Here is a 19644-nt window from a genome sequence, read left to right as displayed (position 1 = left end):
GCAAGAGATGGCTGCATGAGGATTGTATTGTATTTAATAAGTTTGGTAGGGAGCTGTTTTGCTCCTACTGTTCACGGTAGACAGTTGAATAACTGTGTAAAATAGCTAGGTTGACTGATTTACTAGCAGGAAGTTTCTTTTCATTATAATCATTATTTGCATGCATTACTTTAAAAAATTCATACCTCTAATATCGTGCAACCTATTGCTTCAAACTTTTGCATGGATATTGGCTAAACCTTCATGATTTTTTTGATTTTTGTGAAGTTCCAGTGCAAGGCTGTGACCAGTCATTGCACCATTGTCTGATAATTGAAACACACAAACATATGGAGTTTCGGTGAATGAGCCACATGGTTACTTCGACTTCGCACATTTTCAGCTGCTAATGGTCAGGGGAAGCACCCTTTGACACCAAACTTGGTACACAGGAAGACAAAGTAAAGTGGAATACCTCTGCCAAAAATCGTGCTCCAGGAATGTTCGGATGATGAGAAGGGATGTGTGGCGGAATTAAATGTTCTGTTAATTGGTTGCTTACGCTACTGTTCTTTGTTTGCAAAGCTATGTAACAGGTGGAAATAGCCAAAAACAAAGTGGAATTGCTACATAGCTTCAAACCAATTGATAGTTAGGGCGAGCATTTAGATGCACAATTTAATTTCTTTAAGGCTAAAATAAACCATTCAAAAAGTTTGTTATTCGTTCTACATCAAATATTTGATGCTGTGGGAGTACACTGTAGATTCAACATTCCATAGAAATACTTTACAATGGTAAAGCAATATAGACTTCAAAATATTTTGTCACTATCTTATAATAAAAATGGGGCTTGTAGTAGTGATCAGCACAAATGAAGCAATTTTATTTCCTACGAAAACATAATTGTAAGTGTTTGTGAATCAAATATCATAGATTATAGACACACACACGGGATTGGAAACTCGCGGCTGATCCTCACCTACAGCCAGGTGTTAAAGCTGTTGTAACTCTCCAACGGATGGTATAAGAGAAATAATTCTTCGACTTGGGTGAATGGTGGATCATAACGACTGTATTACACGAATTACAGCCTTGCAGTAGTCTCCATTGCCGAGTAATCGGTACCACAAAATCCTTTGATGTTCGACACTGGATGCCGCCTTAGGCCATAGCTCGTAGCTCACTACGCGAAGAAGCATTTCACATTGATTCGGGTACGTAATATACATCTAACAACTTATAAATCCACAGAGTTTGTTCGTTTTTGCTAGGCACTACGAGTAAACAGTACCACAAACGTGTAGGTTAGGATCGTCTGCGAGCCTAAAGTTCCGCTTCATAGAAAATTCTTTCAATAAGTTGACAGAATTGCTTGATAAGGTGCTTGTATTACCTGACAGGCTTATTTAATACAGTAATGGAACTTTTCCGCAACAAGACTAATGGATTTGAAATGATTTCTGTGATATCACGTGACATGTTTCCAATCCCGTTTGTGTGTGTGTGTGTGTGTGTGTGTGTGTGTGTGTGTGTGTGTGTGTGTGTGTGTGTGTGTGTGTGTGTGTGTGTGTGTGTGTGTGTGTGTGTGTGTGTGTGTGTGTGTGTGTGTGTGTGTGTGTGTGTGTGTGTGTGTGTGTGTGTGTGTGTGTGTATAATCTATGCATATACATTAGAATATTTGAATATTCATTCTTTTCCAAACTATTCATTTCGTTGGTATTTAGAATATTCCCTACTATTCTTTCCTGTGGTATGTGCTGATTCACTGGGAGTCCAGTAATGCATTATACCCTTACAAAAGTAAACAAAGATTAGAAATTTTACACTTTAGATCATAGAAATAAAAAGTAATGAAATGAGGGAGGCTGGGAAGAGTGCATTAGCATAATCTCATTTAGACTCTCTCATTACAAAGACCACCTTCTTAAATGACCACATCAAGTTATAAGCCTACATCACTATCTCATTGTCTTTAGTTGGCCTAATTCAGTGAACATCTCAGCTCTTCAGGAGGATATTTCCATGTTACTATTACTTTGTACTAGGATGATAATGAAGAAGCCACTTAATCTCCTTAACTTTATGGATGGTAGCAACCCACTTCACTGGTGCAGCTGTTAATCCGGTGGAAATGGAAGCAAATTACATGTAAGAAATATTTATCTGCACATGTGGAAGTAAATTAAGAAATATTCGCAACATGGAGCCCTCGTGATACAAAAATTCTGGTATACTGGAAATCACAAGATAATCAGTATTCCATATTATCAAACAATACAGTAGTACTGTTTAGTAGGGTTCCCCAAGTGATGTGTGCCAATAAAAAAAATCTGCATCTAAAAACCATCATAGACATATCATACGAGATGAAAATCACCTTTATGACTCCATTCAATACCAAATACAGTATTAAAAACAAGAAAAAACACTTACAGGTAGCTAGATATAGAAAATTGTCAAAACCCATATTTTTGTCTGCCAGCCTGCCTATTTGCCTCACTGACAACAGTCATAAGGCTAGAGGGCAAACAAAGCAAAGTATGGCCACCATTTTATGCCACAACAACAAATTTACCAGTGGGATGTGCCTTTTGTGGTTCCGACGAATGTCTGCCTCTGTGCTTTGCCATTCCTTTTATTGTCAATTAAACGGCCGTCTTCTTCATGCCAGGAAACCATACCAAGGCATTAATTTTTCACATTGACACTCTTCTTACAGGAGCGTATTCAGATGCCACAAAACTATTTGAGGTGCCAGACTATAGTATCCTTGGTAGTATAGGGTAGCAGCTAAGCCGGGTTTATAAAAACATACTCTCTTAAACAATCAGAACACACTATAGTGTATGGATGATATCTGCAATGATGAAATTTGATGTCATAATTGACAAAATGGCCGTGTTAGTGTGGGAGCTTCAGAGACTTTAGCACGTAGTACTCGAAATGAACATTGTCTGTAGTTTTCTACACTTGGAACCACGAGATAATAAAGGTAAGAAGTAGTACATGTACCGTGGTGATGCAAAATGCGTTCCAACAAGGAAAGCAGACCGAAAATTTTAAAATCGGACACAACTAGGCTTATTTGTATGGCATTATATACTATATGCCTCACCTTTGCCCTTTTACGAATTTATAAATGCTATCATAGGGAAATACCTAATAGGTGAAAGAACTATAGAGCACTCATCCCGCTTGTTTTATACAGTGATTGATCATGGTTTAAAAGTGTGGGCTAAAAGTCCTCAAAATGCTATTCATGTATCATTATGCTTCAATGGACGATATCCGCAATGACGTTTTCTGACGTCACAAAACAAAATGGCTGTGCTAGTGTGGGGACTTTGTACAGGGAGGTATTGGGCATGGTAGTGAGTATGTGATATATATCACTTATACCACGGTTGCTTGGGATTTGGTGATATATACACCTGCAGCTCTCGAGCCTGTGGCCCTCTGGTCCTCAGGCTTCGGATGTATATATCAGCAAAATCCCTTGCAGCCGTGGTATAGCCATTACATAACTGATTAACTGTACTGTAAAAATCATTATCTATACACTAGTGTATTTTACCAGTGAAAGTTCATAGATATTACTGTATAGTACCTTCAGTAATGGAAGATCCAGGACTTCTTTCAAGCTTACCATGTGTAAACAGGTTGTACAACACACTTCCCTATACATAAGGTATACGTATGTTTGTACATGGTGTCACAACATCTATTTCATGGAGTATCTACTGTACTATAATATACGTAATTACATACACCAAGTTTGACCAACACAACTACTGTGAGTATATCAACAGGAACAGGTAAAGGTATTGGACACTAACAAAGGACAAATCCTGGACAGATAACATAATGTCTGGATGGTTATAAAAGTAGTAGGACTTAAGTCAAGTTTACTAACAGAAGAGGTTGGTCAACTTTGATGTATTGTTATGTGCGATAATGTGAAATGCAAAACCAACTGTGACGCTTGAGATTGGTATCATTATTATGAAGTTTTTAATCACATTCATGAGAAGTACGTATGCATAATGTAGTAATCATCCATACAAAGTGTGGATCTGGGAACCATGATTTATCGACATCAATTCATACATTAGAATACTTTATATTGATTTTAAGTTGTCAGGATTGAACTTTTCTTCGAGATCACAAGATATATTGATGATGCATGACCAGCACTGTAACTTTGAGAGATTATTTCTATTTTCTATGGGCAGTAGTACCATAAATGTAGCAACACTTACTCATTGTGTACAAAAACCACATACATATAAAAAGTGCTTTACGCTGTGTAAAGCATTTGTGCCAACAACACTCAGCCCACTGGTCCATACAGGATAGTGTTGAATTCAAGTTTGTTAGGACAGTAGTTGTGGTATCCAAATACATTTTCATGAACATTGGTAACAACAGAAATGTGTTATAGGGCTCACTTAATAAATATCATTCTACTATAACTGGTGAGGAGTAAGAACTAATTACCTCTGGGTCAGCTAGAACAACTTTAATTGCTGGATTCCTCTCCTTTAGAAACATTCCAACTCCTAATATTTTGAAAAGTAATAATGCGCTGTATACATCAAACAATTACCATATTTGACTGGTTAATAGCTGTGGCTCATATAATAGCTGCCCCCAGATAGTAGCCATTCCACAGCCTAGAATTATAGTCATAAGAGCCACCCTCAGATAAGACCCAGTACTTGTATCTGAATATACTGATGCAAGTGTTGATAAGACATGTTTGAAGCAGAAACCAGGCAAAGGAGTTGTTTTAATTTAGGAAATAACATTTTTGAGAGAAGTTAAAATGAATAACATTATTGAAGGATGATCAAACAAAATTGACCACTCATGAATCCATAGGAATCCCACAGTCAGTCATTTATGAATCCATATAAACACCATGGGCTGCTTCCACACAAGCCCATAGTAGCCTCCCTCAGATAGTAGCCACATGGTTTCCTTTGCTGAAAGTTATAGTAACCGTGGCTATTAACCAGTCAAATACAGTATGCACATACGTATATGCAATTAATAATTGCAAATTATGTATACCTGCTAATGTTCCACCTGTACCAGTTGCAAAAGTCACTGCATTGACTTTTCCGTCTAGACGCACAACAAAAAAATATATAGGGTAAAAGTACATTCTATGCTTACCCATTGTGGTGTGCAAAATGTGCGTACATGTGTGTAGTCACTATACCAACAACATGACATGGATGACTGTATGTATTTTCTGCATGTATTTTCTGCATGGTTATATACTTGATGATTACTACACAATCAATAGCAGGCACTTCTTCATCTTTTATAGTATCACAAAATTAAGTCTCAATATCTTCACTGAACACAACCTATAACATTCTACACATGAATCTGTACACTAGCAATTTTTCTGGTACCCTCTACCTCTATTACCGATAACCGTCATTTTCACTTTGTAAAATGGAAAAAGAAGCTATCATAGCAACTGACTAAGTAATGTCAAACTTGATCTACCAGTACTACATAACCAAGTAATAAGTTTTTTTTAAATGCCACAGTGTTCTGTGAGAATCTTATCACTGATTTGATCTATCCAATATTCTGACACAAATGATAATAGTCCTTAAGCCTACAGTGCAATTCCTGGCAACACTTTGGTCACATTATAATAATAAACCTATCATCTGCTGGCTGAATAGTACTTTGGACTGTCACTGTATCATAATAATATATGTACAGCAATAAACTTCATTATACAAACAAAGCAATAAGGCATGTATGAGGACAATAAAGTGCTCTAGATTAGCTTTCCCAAGCCTATGTAACCATCACGGTAACTCTGCAGTTGATACTAGAGCTGAGCGATACTGCCATTTTAGTATCACGATCGATACTAAAGCCACTATTCACGATACTGAATAGTTCACGATACTTACAAATATGTCAATCATAGCTGGTGCTACATAGTGTATTCCTCAGTATTCCTGCAGGAAGTCTTTAAAAGTAGCATCAAACTAGCCACTGTCATCCTTGTTTACAGTAACAGTTATTGTAACACATGCTTTGAAGTTATGTTATGGTGTTTACACCTCTCTGCAGGGGTAACCAGGTTATGACCTAAAGGATTCTTGAGCCTAATACAGCATAGCAAATGGATTTTAGTGACAATAATGTACAGGCATGGTATCACGATAGTTAATAACAAAATATCGCGATATCGATACTTTCAAAATATCGCGATATATCGCTAAAACGGTAGTATCGCTCAGCCCTAGTTGATACATGCTCAAAAAGCCCTTGGGAGAGGTACCAAGAAGTTTTAATGTACAGAAAGCTTTTACTTCTCACACACTGTGATTTCTACTTGCCTCAGATATTGTGTATACTTTCTTTTGTCTACACCGATGTGAGCAAAGTGTACGTCACAAATAAATATGTGCTGTTAATAGCAGCAAAAAAAGAGTCATTCAGAATAGATTTACACTATGCACACAGCCCTGCTATACATTAACCTGTTTGTCTCCAAATTTCAGGTCCTGTGGTGACGTAATGTCCATTTCTGTTAGCAGTATTGTCAAACTGGTTCGTCCACACTGCATTATCCAATGACTCAGCATACCTAGATGCCTACAATAATATACACCATGTGATAGTCAAGACAAATAGTCATAGAGAACATAACACACTGAATGAACAAGTATAATAATTTCTACCATATTGTACTGCTGGGATCACTGGTGTGATGTAAAAGCATAGGCAATTTACATTGAATAACAAGATTGGAGTTATTAACATCAAGAGTCCATAATAGTCCTCTTATAATGGACTCTTGTTAACATGCTATCTGCAATTTGACACCTTTGTGTTAGAGATGGGACAGAAAGAACAAACCCACGACATTATAAGCATTGCATAACCCTAAATAAGGTCTGTGTTTTATATTAAAGCACATAATATGCTTCAAATACTAATTACTGGAAAGCAGGCTTTCAGCAGGTTGAATGCAAAGGATCCCAAGCTGTGTGCACTTGCCTAGACTGCAAGTTGTCTGTGGATCAAGTCACTACCTGGTCTGGGATTTATTTCTGCATTTGACAAGATTTAGTATCATGTTTCTGACTCCCTGCCACACAGACTTTCAGTAGCCTTCTTTGCAGGTCCCTACTGGGATAGTGACTAATAATAATCTAGAAAATTTTCACTTTGTTTTTAAACCAGGCATGTATCCTCAGCCAGCCAAAAGCCAGTTGTGGATGGGTGCCTGGTTTACTGAAATCATTTTGTGAAAACATGCATGTGTATCTAAGAGGTGATTCTACTACTGTCCTTTATTTGTAACACTGTGTACAATGAGTTGAACATAGTTGAAAGCAAAACGTAATACTTCACCTTCGAGTCTGTAATTGACAGCTGGGGTGCATGTTCAGTTGAAAACATTAACTCTGTCTTTTGATGTGGTATTGCAGGTCCAACAATCATAATGTCACAAAAAAATGAACAAGTGTAAGGAAAAATTAGGGGTTTAAAATTCAATTAGGAACATGACTGAATTAGGGATTAAATGTCCACTAGTATATCTGCAGGTGTAGGCGACCTCTCTTGTTTTCCCCCTTTTTTTTTCTATGATCCCTAATCAAACTTAAAATTCCTAATTTTTCCTTATACTTGTCTCTTAATAGTTTGTCTATGGTGCTTGAGAAACCCTCAAGGCAGCTATTTATTTCGTTTGCATATGTGGGGACCCCCTTCAAGCAAGTCAAAAGGATGCACTTTCCTGGAAGCCTATGGGCCTTGCTACGGTGTATTTTTTTCAGTCAGTAAATAAAAATCCCGATGGGGAGGCCACTTACAAAGTTTGTAGAGAGTTGCTACACCCATGTTTTAAACTGGGAAATGAAACCATATTTGAGCCAAAGACTTGTGTGGATTTTATATTTAGTTTTTATTTTTCCCACACTTACTGCCTTTTATGGTTTAATGTTTTGCTCACATGGATGCATATGGACATAGCACTAGATACACACGCATGTTTTCACAAAATGATTTGCTCACATGGACACATTGTACCAATCTATGTTTCTCCGTATGTGTCCATGTGAGCAGTGTGCCTGGTTTACTGCAATCATTTTGTGAAAACATGTGTGTATCTATATACCTATCTATGTTTTGTCCGTACAATCAATCCAGTCAACCACGAAAAATATGGACGATTCATGCACCCCAGCTGTCAATTGCTGACTTGAAGGTAAAGTATTACGTTTTGCTTTCAACTATGTTCAGCCCATTGTACACAGCGCTACAAATGAAGAACAGTAGAATAATCACCTCTACAATCAATCCAGTCAACCACGAAAAGTATGGACAATTCATGCACTCCAACTATCAATTACTGACTCAATAGTGAAGTGACCATTACCTTTGCTTTCACCTATTCTCAGCCCGTTACACAGCATTACAAACAAAGAACAATATTAGAAGCATCTCTGCGATCAATCCAGTCACTATGGAAAATATGGATTTCTGTTTACAAACGTAGGGAAGCCATGCATCATGCTACTGTGAATTGACACCTTGGGCTATCAACAAAAGAAATGGGACACAAAGGAGGACAAAGTAAAGTCAATGATGCATGCATTGTATGTACTGCAAAGGGCACGTCTTGGGACGAAGCAACGACAAACAGTGAAACAATCAAGCCTGTAGCCTTAGCTGTTATTGAGTTATGCTTGCCTGGCATACGTACAGGCAGTTGTAGTCAGTACATGTTCACCTGAGTCCACACCAAATATAGTAATATCAAAGAGGTGAACATGTGTTCACTCCCAATGGTTTTGTACTGGAACAAGCATGTTTCATCATGTTTGCACACCTGAATCATCTATTCGAAATGTATTGGATATTTTAAAGCCTCACAACTCACTTGTTCTTGCTGGCATCAAATAGCTTTTTTGATATACAGTTCTGGCTTCACAGCGCCTACTAAATGTTTGGGAAGCTGGTCCATATAACCAGAGTTATTAAGAAATGATAGCTCCTGAAGGTGAACATGAACAGACTATAGTCATTAGAAATTCCATTGAATTAATTATTTTTTATATTTCATAACAGCATTTAGGATCATACTGAAGGCACTTTTGGGCTTGCATGGTTATACCTAACCAATACTGCTACACACAACAGTATCATAACTGTATATTAGGTTTGGGTTTTACTGGAAAAATATCACAGCTTCACAATACCAACAATCCTGGCACCTTGGTATGTTGTATAAAGTGGTTTGTTGAAAAGAAGTGCATAGCTAATTAAAGAATTACAAAGTATTTAATGAATTATGAAATTTGAAATTACAATAATTAAGCATTTTTATAAACTGTTTAGCATAAGCATGCATTAATTCCAGATGAGCTAGCTAGCTGAATGGCATCTGAAGCAGCACAACATCAACTTAAGAATGGTATGCAACTTGTGACTATGTTTAAACCACTGGTAGTGCAAAAATTACAGATGAGTACAACTTTGTTGCAACAAAACATACTGAAGCTATTGATGTACTGCCTGCAGAACTGCAGATTGACACCTTTGTGTTAGAAGTAAAAATGGAACAGAAAGGACAAATGTAGTATGCATTGTACAGTACAGTATGTTCTGACATATGGATGTCAAAATACATGCACTGGGCTCAAGTGATGTCTATAATATAAATCTGGGTAGTGCTAAAAGCCGGAATGGAATGAAACAGGGTGCGTGTCATGTTGAAAATTTATTTTTGCAGATTGTATACTGTTTCCAACTGTCACATAGCAACTAGAATTGTGCTAAAGTTAGTTTTCTTCTACTTGTAGGCATGCTAGAAATCACTCGCTCGAAATTTCTATTTAATGCCCACTGAAAGAATGTGTTTTGCAATCATCTACGCTGATTTAACCTGCTAAACTATTATTTTGTAAACATTAAAATTTAGAGCTAAAGGCAAAAGTTATCAGTCAGTAAAAACAAATTTAAATGATGTCTTTGAAAAAACACCCATCACTATTATATTGGGTTACTTCAAGGGGTATGATATTCCCCACCCAATACTGAGCCATGGGGGTAGGACAACCCACGTGAATTCGTAATAGCATTACGTAAGGCCCTTAGCGCTACTAAAATATATTCAAAAGAAACGGATTCTTCTACCTCTCTATAGGGATATATCCAACACGGACGATTGTTTGTGGTTGTTTGATAAATGCGGAGACCGTTAGTGGCGAATTGGTGATCGCTACGTGTCGTCATTTCGGAACGCTGATTTCTTCGTAACGGTTTTGTATTTCTTCACAAAAATCACACTTTCGTAAAGTACAAACATGGTAGAACTCAAATATCTATTGAACCTTGTCAAACCTCTCCATCGATATTTTGTACAGTAACCATTCGCTCACGTGAAATATTTTCAAGCATCACTTAAATGCATTGCATAATGTACACCAGTTCACGTGGGCTTGTCCTACCCCCCTGATACTGAGCTTCCAAGGTATCAAAAAGGCAATATGAATGAAGCCTTTCAAGGCAGGAAAATAATGATCCTACTATATAGTACCGCCCTTACCAAATTATAAATGCTTTGCTCTATAATAGAACGTGCTCTATTAGAGGGAATTAAGAATAAATGTAACCACTAACACATTGTACAGTATGACATAGGCCCAGCTCTTTGTACCTGATGATTATAATTATCTGGATTATCAAATGGTACAGCTGGTACTGGTCTGACATCTGCTCCTAACACTTTTAGCAAGTTGATCTTCTCCTATATGTACAGCATATAGACACCCTGAATAATATAGTACAGTACTAATACCAAAGCATACCTTAGATTGAGTGTCAGGCATGTAAATGACACACTTGTAACCAAGAGCATTACAGATATGTGCTAATCCAATCCCTAAAATATAAATATGAGTACATTACAAAAAGTACAGTAGAATCATTAGTTATCCAAAATGACTGTTCAATTAGAGCGTATTTCAAGTGTACATTCTATTAGAGTAAGTGTGTGTTCTATTAGTGTCTAGTGTAAAAGCTAATGATACTATACATAGTACACATACTACTGTGACGTATAGAGACTAATTAGATGTATACACGTACAGTTGTCTTGTGATAATTAATCAATCATAAGCTTGTTGGTATGCTTAGTCAGTAACCGAACACGTTACATGGTGTCAGAAGTAAACTAGATACTCAGTGCGAGTGCCAAGAATACGACATGACAAGGAAGACGGCACAAGGTCCAAGATGGCAGTACCCAGCGCGGAAGTCTAGCGTGCCCAGTCGAGAACACCTTGGTACCGGGTTAATGGTACCCTGTCAGGCGAGTAGATTGTTGTTAGTGAGTGCAATTGTGTGTCGTTTCTCTCTATAGTGGAACCTATCTGGGGAGAATTGTAACTGCTTCCATCCGGGCATCAATTAGAAGACAAATCACAAAGACTTATTGAAACACGATGGGGGCAGGATATCCTCTACCACTGCCTACCCCACTGGAGATTCATGGCCCGCAAGTAACTGACAAGTGGAAGAAATTAAACAGGGCTTGGACTAGCTATGCTCAAGCATTGGAACTAAATAAGAAATATCAAGCTGTCCAAGTTGCTACGTTATTAACAGTGATAGGTGAAGATGCAAGGGAGGTGTTTTCTACATTCACTGGCTGAACAAATGAGGGGGATGAAGCAAAAATTGCCCCAGTTTTGAACAATATTGTAATCCACAGAAAAATGTACCTTTTGAACGATATTGTTTTAATCATCAGAGGGTTTTGAAACAAGCCCAGCACAACGTTTTTGGGACGATGGTGCAGAACACAATTACCAGTTACTGAGTTTCTCTTACACCCTTGATTCAATACACAGAAGGATTCCCAAGCTCTGAAGGCACAAAAGCAGAAGGAGCAGTATTACTATAATCAACATGTTAAAGCTCTTCCAGAAATCCAACCTGGAGACTCCATACGAATGTGCATTCCTAGAGATAAAAAATGTAGTTGTGGTGTATGTACCAGGTTAGCTGGGCCAAGAAGTTACATAGTCATGGTGGGTGGGAAAGAATACAGGCAAAATCGCAGGCAACTCATTTACACTGACAAACGCCAGCCATCAGAGTTCAACAATACCCACAGAAGCATGCAGTGATGAACTAACAGAAGAACACTTAGAACCTCCTGGAAACGGAGGAGTCACCCCAAAGGAACTGCTGCGCCGCACATCAGGAAAAGTGCCAAAGAAACCAGCATGGATGTGGGACTATGTATCATTTAATTAATTATTTTTGTACTCGGTTACCAGTTATATACCATGGTAGCTGAGTATTACTTTTGGCACACCAATATTTTGTTTTAGTTGTAGTTTTTTTTGTTTGTTTATTTGTTCCCTTTCTTAGGTATTGTTTTTGTATTTGTGTGCATGTGTTCACATCTAGGCTTTTTCTCATTTTTTTTTCGTAGAAGGGGAGATGTGACGTATAGAGACTAATTAGATGCATACACATGCAGTTGTCTCGTGATCATTAATCAATCATAAGCTTATTGGTGTGACGTATATGTTCAATTTATAAGGGATGTGTAGGGGATGCAAATGTGTAGATACCACATTGTAGTTGTAATTGTTCGGTTACTGACTAAGATGTATATCTAGTATATTAAAAATTATTAATTAAAAAAATGAAGTGGGGATCCAAGTGATAAAAAGTAGTGAAAGAACAGATGAATGATGGTATTACAGCATAGGTCGGAGGGAAATCCCTACATTGGCATGTTATAACAATCATTTTGTTCAATGCCAAAGTAGGGATTTTCCCTCCGAGCTATGCTGCAATACCATCGTTCAACTATTATTTCATTACTTTTTATCACTTGGATTCCTACTTCATCTTTAAAAGTAATAATTTTAATATATTAGTTTGTTTGGTTTTTTGTTATAGCAGCATACAGCTATACATGTGTGACTGTTCTATTAGGGTGACTGCTGTATTAGAGTAGCTCGAGTCAGCTTTTCAGGATTTGTGTCACTATTTTCTATTTTTGTTGTGCCAGCATTATGAATACAGCTGTGCTAGCATTATAAACATAACAATAATGGGGTATGTCATTGTGATAAATTGTTAAGAGGTTTTGTCTTGGTGCTCAATCATTATTAAACAACCAAGATGCATTAACTAAGTAATAGGCGTGGCATTGAAGAAGTTACAGGTATTTTCCAGGTGTAAGTGCTTAAATTAGTTTGTGACATCTAAGGAAAGTGTTGATAGGGAAAATTATCGCCTCGATATGGTTTTATTGCAACAACAAGAAGACGATTAGCCTGATTGAAGATAAAAGGAAGACAAGGTGCAGAGGGCAGGCAGGCAGGCAGGCAGGCAGGCAGGCAGGCAGGCAGGCAGGCAGGCAGGCAGGCAGGCAGGCAGGCAGGCAGGCAGGCAGGCAGGCAGGCAGGCAGGCAGGCAGGCAGGCAGGCAGGCAGGCAGGCAGGCAGGCAGGCAGGCAGGCAGGCAGGCAGGCAGGCAGGCAGGCAGGCAGGCAGGCAGGCAGGCAGGCAGGCAGGCAGGCAGGCAGGCAGGCAGGCAGGCAGGCAGGCAGGCAGGCAGGCAGGCAGGCAGGCAGGCAGGCAGGCAGGCAGGCAGGCAGGCAGGCAGGCAGGCAAGTCAGTCAGATGAAAATTCAAGTTTCGGTGATTTTTTTAAATTGTATATCCTGCCACCTGTAAGTGTTTTCTTGCTGTTTTCTTGCTGTATTTGATTTCATAAAAATAATTTTTGTCATGTAAGATGTTTCTAGGACGATTTTAAAAGGCAATTTTAGGCGGCACATGCCATTTTTGGGAGGATCCCTACTCAAACAGTATTACCGTACTTCTTGATATGGTATGTCTCTTGTGCTGACAAAATATTCAATTAAAGGATTCAGTCTGCCACATGTCAGCCTTGTACAGTAGTTACAAAAAATAGCTATGTACTGTATAACAACAAATACTGGCGAGACTAACATTTGGCAATTAGCTATAAAATTGCAGTTGGCAAAATTTTAATTTGGCGAAATGCTCTCACTGAAAATTGGCGGTGCACACGAGTGGTATAAGGACAAAGTATGCATACTGTAGAGTACAATCCTTTTGTGCTGAAATGTATGGATTCAGTTATTGCATACATCAGTCAGGCCTAGTCGTTTTCATGATTAAACCGGGTGCGGATGACCTGCTTCAAAGAATATCCAGGTCCTGCTGTGGTCCAGCTTGTTTTGTGGGCCACACCCTCTTATCAGGATTATTTGCTGTCTGTAGGTATATGCAGAGCCTCACCCATTTATCAATGGCACATGAATTCATGTCTGGTACTATTTGTAAGCTTACGTGGAGCCACGCCCACCAGTCGAGTGTACAAGTTCTAGTCTAGTCTATAAGCCACACCCATTTGCATGCATGGAACCACCAATAAGTAGTATCCACAAAGTCACACTTGGTTTGTCGATACCTGTTTCAACAATGGTCTTGCTTGGCCAGACTACTTTGTCATTGGGTAAGGCCAGATTCCCAGATCTCTTTTTTCTCTTTGTCGTTGGGTTGGGAGAGTTATTGTCCAATGACAAAGAGAAAAAAGTGGTCTCCTTACCCAATGACAATGAAAAAAAAAATGATCTGGTCATACGAGACTATTTCAACAACTGCTATCAACAGCTTGGACACTGGACACAAGGATTCACTTGTGAAATAGTATTGACGAAATTTATTTTAGTGACGAATCGCCAATTTGCCAAATTTAGTTCACCGCCAAATTTAATTAATTGATATATGGTATATACACCAAGCTATTATACACCAAGCTATTACCAAGCTCAATCATTTTGACTGTTTATCACCTGCTAACAACCAAGTTTACAAATACCTTAAAGCCACCCTTCAGTTATAGTATCATTGGTACAGGCAATTACAGTGCATGCAATCAAAGCAGACAGCTGAGGAGTTAAGTACACTTACCAGTATTTCCAGCAGTCCCTTCCACCACTGTACCACCAGGTCTTACTTGACCTAACGTATACACAGCACATATACACAGTACTTGTATGCTTAGATGTACCTTTTTTTTCAGCATCTTTTATAAGGTAAAGTGCAGCCCTGTCTTTAACTGAACCACCACAATTGAGAAATTCAGCTTTGACTAAGATTTCACAACCTGGATGAGACAAAACAAATTTTGGCATTTTTCACGAATTGACTTCAGTCCGCAAAAATCTTCACACTCAAAATTTGCATTACTTAAGTATTAAGATTCTGCAGTAAAATCCTCTGCCTCCCTGATGGTGGCAACTCGCAAAATTTTCCCCTCAAAAAAACCTGCTGCATGGTATGTACTGTACATTGTATTAGTATTCAACACAAATTGATCCTGTAAAAATAATCACATACAAAAAATTATACTTCTACTCAAATTTCTGAAATAATTTAGATGATAGAATCCAACTTTTCACATAAGCACTGTACATTTGTATGTAGATATAAATGTGCAGTGTACCTGTTTCTTGACTAAGCATGTTCAATCGGATTAGTGGTGTATTACCAACAGTCCCCTTAAAACCATCCTTAACAAACTAAAAGAGTAACAACCATGTATACATCACAGCAAAATTATCACTTCAAACTTATAATTAATATACAATACAATTTTCACGCACATTACATAATCCGTAACTACTATATGTACTGTCCAGATGAATCATATGTACACACAACTAGACAAAGTCAATTTTCCTACAGCATGTACCCTTGTAACCTTGCTCCTTTATGGAAAACCAGCAACTACTATTGTTCTTCCAAGCAGCACATGTATTTCTGCCTCATTAAGATTGTGGATTTCCAGGTCATTGTGGTTCAGGTGACTCATATATATATATACACTGACATTTAGTTTCACCAAAGTTGAACATACAAAAAATCAAGGAGTGTCATCTATATACAGCAAAGGCGTAGGAACGATTTCAGAGTGGGGGGGGGGCAAAGATAGCCATAACCAGTTAACCATAAATGATCAACACCCATGCAGACACACACAGGTCCCATTGTTACAGCTCCTCTGTACCCAGTTCAGACGTGCGTTTATATAAAGGTGTTGTGGGTGTGTTATCACTAGCTAATAGCCCTACACCTATACTGCATAGCTATCTCTTCACTCCCTATCCTGCTAATGGCTGCTATGCTCCTCTACACCTACTGCATGTGCTCGATGCATGTATATATCACGTGAGAAATCATGTTCACGTAAAGGTCTTCTCTTTATGCTACTTCACACTACAAGGATTACAACATTAACAGTTGTTATCAGAAAAGTGAAACATCGTTACCTTTAAGGAACTACAAACTGGGATGCCTGCTCTAGCAGGAGTTCCCAAACTGAGTGTAGATCACGTGAATACCATACTGCGTTCACGGTTGGTCACTTTCATTTTCAGCATCCTTGTATGTTTCTCTTTAGACTACTTAATAAATCTACTTCACCAAAGTCTTCATAATTTCTGGTTATATACCATCGGTAGTCAGCAACTCCCAGACACTCGCACACTACAGTGAGACTGCCCTTAGATCTGTTACCAACCTCATTTCGAGTTAAATCTTTTCCACATCATATAATGCCATGGATGTGGCACTCTTTCTACTGTTTAAATTTCTCACTGCACGGGATCCAGGAAACATTTGAACAACAGACATCACATGCAAGCATAACAGAAATAAAGTTACAGGCGCTTTTTGTATTCAATACTGTACAATGAATGGTTTGACAATTGAGGTGGACTGGTGATGCCACACCCCAGAGAGCAATTTTGCATGATGGTTGCATGGTTTCTCGTATGGAGGTATGTATTTCTCTGTGTGTGTATAGCTTTGGCTACTTGGCCCAAAAAGTGGGGGGGCCAAAACATGCTTTTGAAAATAGTGTGGGCCCCCCCACCCCCCTCTGTTCCTACGCCCTTGATATACAGTATAAAAGGTAAATGGTGAATATTTCTGTGTTTGCATTCATTACTTACGATCAGCAAACCTGATTGAAATGAAATTGGCTACAAGCATCACGCTGTCTGTGCATACCAAATTGTGAGTGATTCAACCTAGCCATTAGAAATATCAGGCAGTGCTAAAAAACATGTATGGGATAACTTCATGAATTCTGACAGTAAGCCAGACAGACTAACAATGTTGCTAGCAAGAAAACAGCCTTACCTTGTTTAAAAACATGATAGAGAAGCAGATCAGTCCTAATTCAGCGGTCTTATCTTGTAGCATGCTGCATTAACTTCTGCACAATCTCACTTAAATTGTACTGGTTGGGCTTTGAGGGGGGGTGGTTGGGTTTGAGGGGGGGGGGGGGGGGGGAGTAGTTATGCACTTCTTTGCCAGTAACTATGAGAACTAAGCAAGTACAAGTGTTGCATTCAAAAGAAATGGCTAGAGATTTGGCTGTAGCAAAGTTTAGGTGTTTTGAACTAAAGTTTAGGTGTTTTGAACTAAAGTTTAGGTGTTTTGAACTAAAGTTTGTATTTCAATCAAGCTGTGTTGTCATAAATAGCATAGTAGCTATGAACTTCCACTAATCACCATACCTTGGATATCTTCAACACAACTATCAAATCATTTCACAGCCAATCAAAGTTGAAATTCGTGTCACTTACCTCACCGGTATCTGCTATTTGATTTTCTAATAGGGCGCAGATAACTATCGCCCTATTGAAAGCTAGTTGGATAGCTAATAGGTGTTAACGGTCACAATTAAACTAAAAAGGTTAGTAACAAAAAAATTGCAGATTCCTTTCCATGAGCATGCCCACAAAGCTGCAAATGGCTTTCTCTTCTACAAATCAAGTTCTAGTGAAGCCTAGCTGTAGTTCAAATACAAGTTGATTGCGAGTACCTCAGCAACATGAACTATCTTTGCTCAAATGATCATGTACACTTTAATACTCATATGCATTATAGTGTGATCATGAGCATGGTTCAACTTCTATGTAGATTTAAACTCATGGACAAATTGTGACCTTTCATAGATAATAACTAATCACTGGACTACTGGATTACATTTGCTTTACATTTTCACACATCTTTTAAGGGTGGGGTTTTTACTGTACGCTTGGATGACTTGTGACAGCATTTCAGCACTGAGTAGTAAAATACTATTACCCCTAAAATACAGAGACAAGTGAGGAAGTACTATGAAATACTGTTATACTGTAGCTATCCGGCACTTTGTACTACAATTCATTCTAGCGCAACTCAGCTATAAACCCCCAACTGTAAGCCTTATGGTATCAAAGCCTTCCTTTATACATGGATGCAGAAAATCAAGCCTGTTAAGGAAACCTGAGAATACAGAGATTACAAGTTACATCTTAGCTGTCTTTTAACCCTGCAATTTATTTATTTCTGGTTGCAATAAACCAAACAAGCTAAATTCACCATGTGACTAGTACAGTATAGTCTACTTTATAGCAGATACATGCCTAGACGCAATACTTCTTTCACTATGTTTAGCACATGTGATTGTGAGTGACTAATGTGACACTTGTATGTGACTATATGGTCACAGGAGCCCATGATGTGTGTGTGTATGTGCCCACTTGCACTGTTGTCACAGGCCCAGTCACACATTATGTAACAGGTTCATAGCTGGCCTAGGGTCTTGTAACTAGCTAAAGTAGCCCTATATTGTAGATAGAACTTGAAAACAGTTTATAGAAATCCATAAGAAAAAAAAGTACAATCCAGTCCTGTAATCCAGTCCAGTGATTAGACACTACGCTTTTCATAAGTACCATACCTTACATGTATCTACCTATGCCTTAATCAACTTGAAAATTAAGACACACAAATTTGGAACCCATTAAATGCTTTAGTTTATGCTGCAACTACTCGCTTGGACAAATTCACCTTTACTTAATTCTGCAACTTATATGCAATTCAGGTACAATCTTATGTACGCTTCATGTACATGTACATGTAGCTAGCTTGCTATGGTTGTGTCAGGCAAATAATGCCAATTTAAAAAGATGATAATTTCATATTTTCATAATGGAAATGGACCGCATGCAAATATGCCTCAGTGGTGGATCTAAGAACTTACAGATCTAGAGGGGGTTTCATGTTTAGGAAGTTTTCAATAACTGTGATCCCAGACTGAGAATTGTAATATCGTATATAGTCCAGTTGAGGTGAATGCCAACTCAGTATTGATAGCTCAGTGGCCTATACCTCGGCCTATACTACATAGATCTATAGCATAAACTATAGCTAGCAATGAATCAGTAAAAATCACTCACAAACATTGTTTTATAGTTTGAATCTTACTAATCGTTTTGAAACAAAACAGCACTTGCACCATAGATAGTAATGCTTACACTCATTAAAGTGATAATTATTTACTACACAATGTATAACTGTTGGCAATTTTATCACCCACACAAATTGTAAATAAATTAGGGGCGTGCGCACTATTTTCAGAGGGGGTTTCAGCTGAACCCCCGCCACTTTTCCTGGGTACAGGACAGGAAACAGAGAATTTCTTTGGAGTGGCCTATAGACCTCTTTCAAGTATGCTGCTACCATAGCAACATCCCCCATTTTGGAATACAACCCGTTTTGA

The 19644-nt window shown here is 38.3% G+C and overlaps 1 protein-coding gene across 1 annotated transcript in view; it reads right to left on the bottom strand.

Moving 5' to 3' along the window:
• Positions 1 to 19644, bottom strand: part of LOC136250717 (uncharacterized) — a 30971-nt gene that overhangs the window by 8946 nt on the left and 2381 nt on the right. The window contains exons 2-10 of the mRNA XM_066042945.1: positions 15532 to 15607; positions 15097 to 15192; positions 14997 to 15047; positions 10839 to 10912; positions 10688 to 10777; positions 6501 to 6615; positions 5056 to 5109; positions 4480 to 4541; positions 3590 to 3659 (exon numbers count right to left, since the gene is read on the bottom strand). Of these exons, the coding sequence (XP_065899017.1) occupies positions 3590 to 3659; positions 4480 to 4541; positions 5056 to 5109; positions 6501 to 6615; positions 10688 to 10777; positions 10839 to 10912; positions 14997 to 15047; positions 15097 to 15192; positions 15532 to 15607 (688 nt within the window). The remainder of the gene's footprint in view (positions 1 to 3589; positions 3660 to 4479; positions 4542 to 5055; positions 5110 to 6500; positions 6616 to 10687; positions 10778 to 10838; positions 10913 to 14996; positions 15048 to 15096; positions 15193 to 15531; positions 15608 to 19644) is intronic.

The sequence above is a fragment of the Dysidea avara genome, chromosome 3, assembly GCF_963678975.1.
Source record: "Dysidea avara chromosome 3, odDysAvar1.4, whole genome shotgun sequence".
Classification (NCBI taxonomy): domain Eukaryota; kingdom Metazoa; phylum Porifera; class Demospongiae; order Dictyoceratida; family Dysideidae; genus Dysidea; species Dysidea avara.
This window is presented reverse-complemented; position numbering and strand designations above follow the sequence as displayed.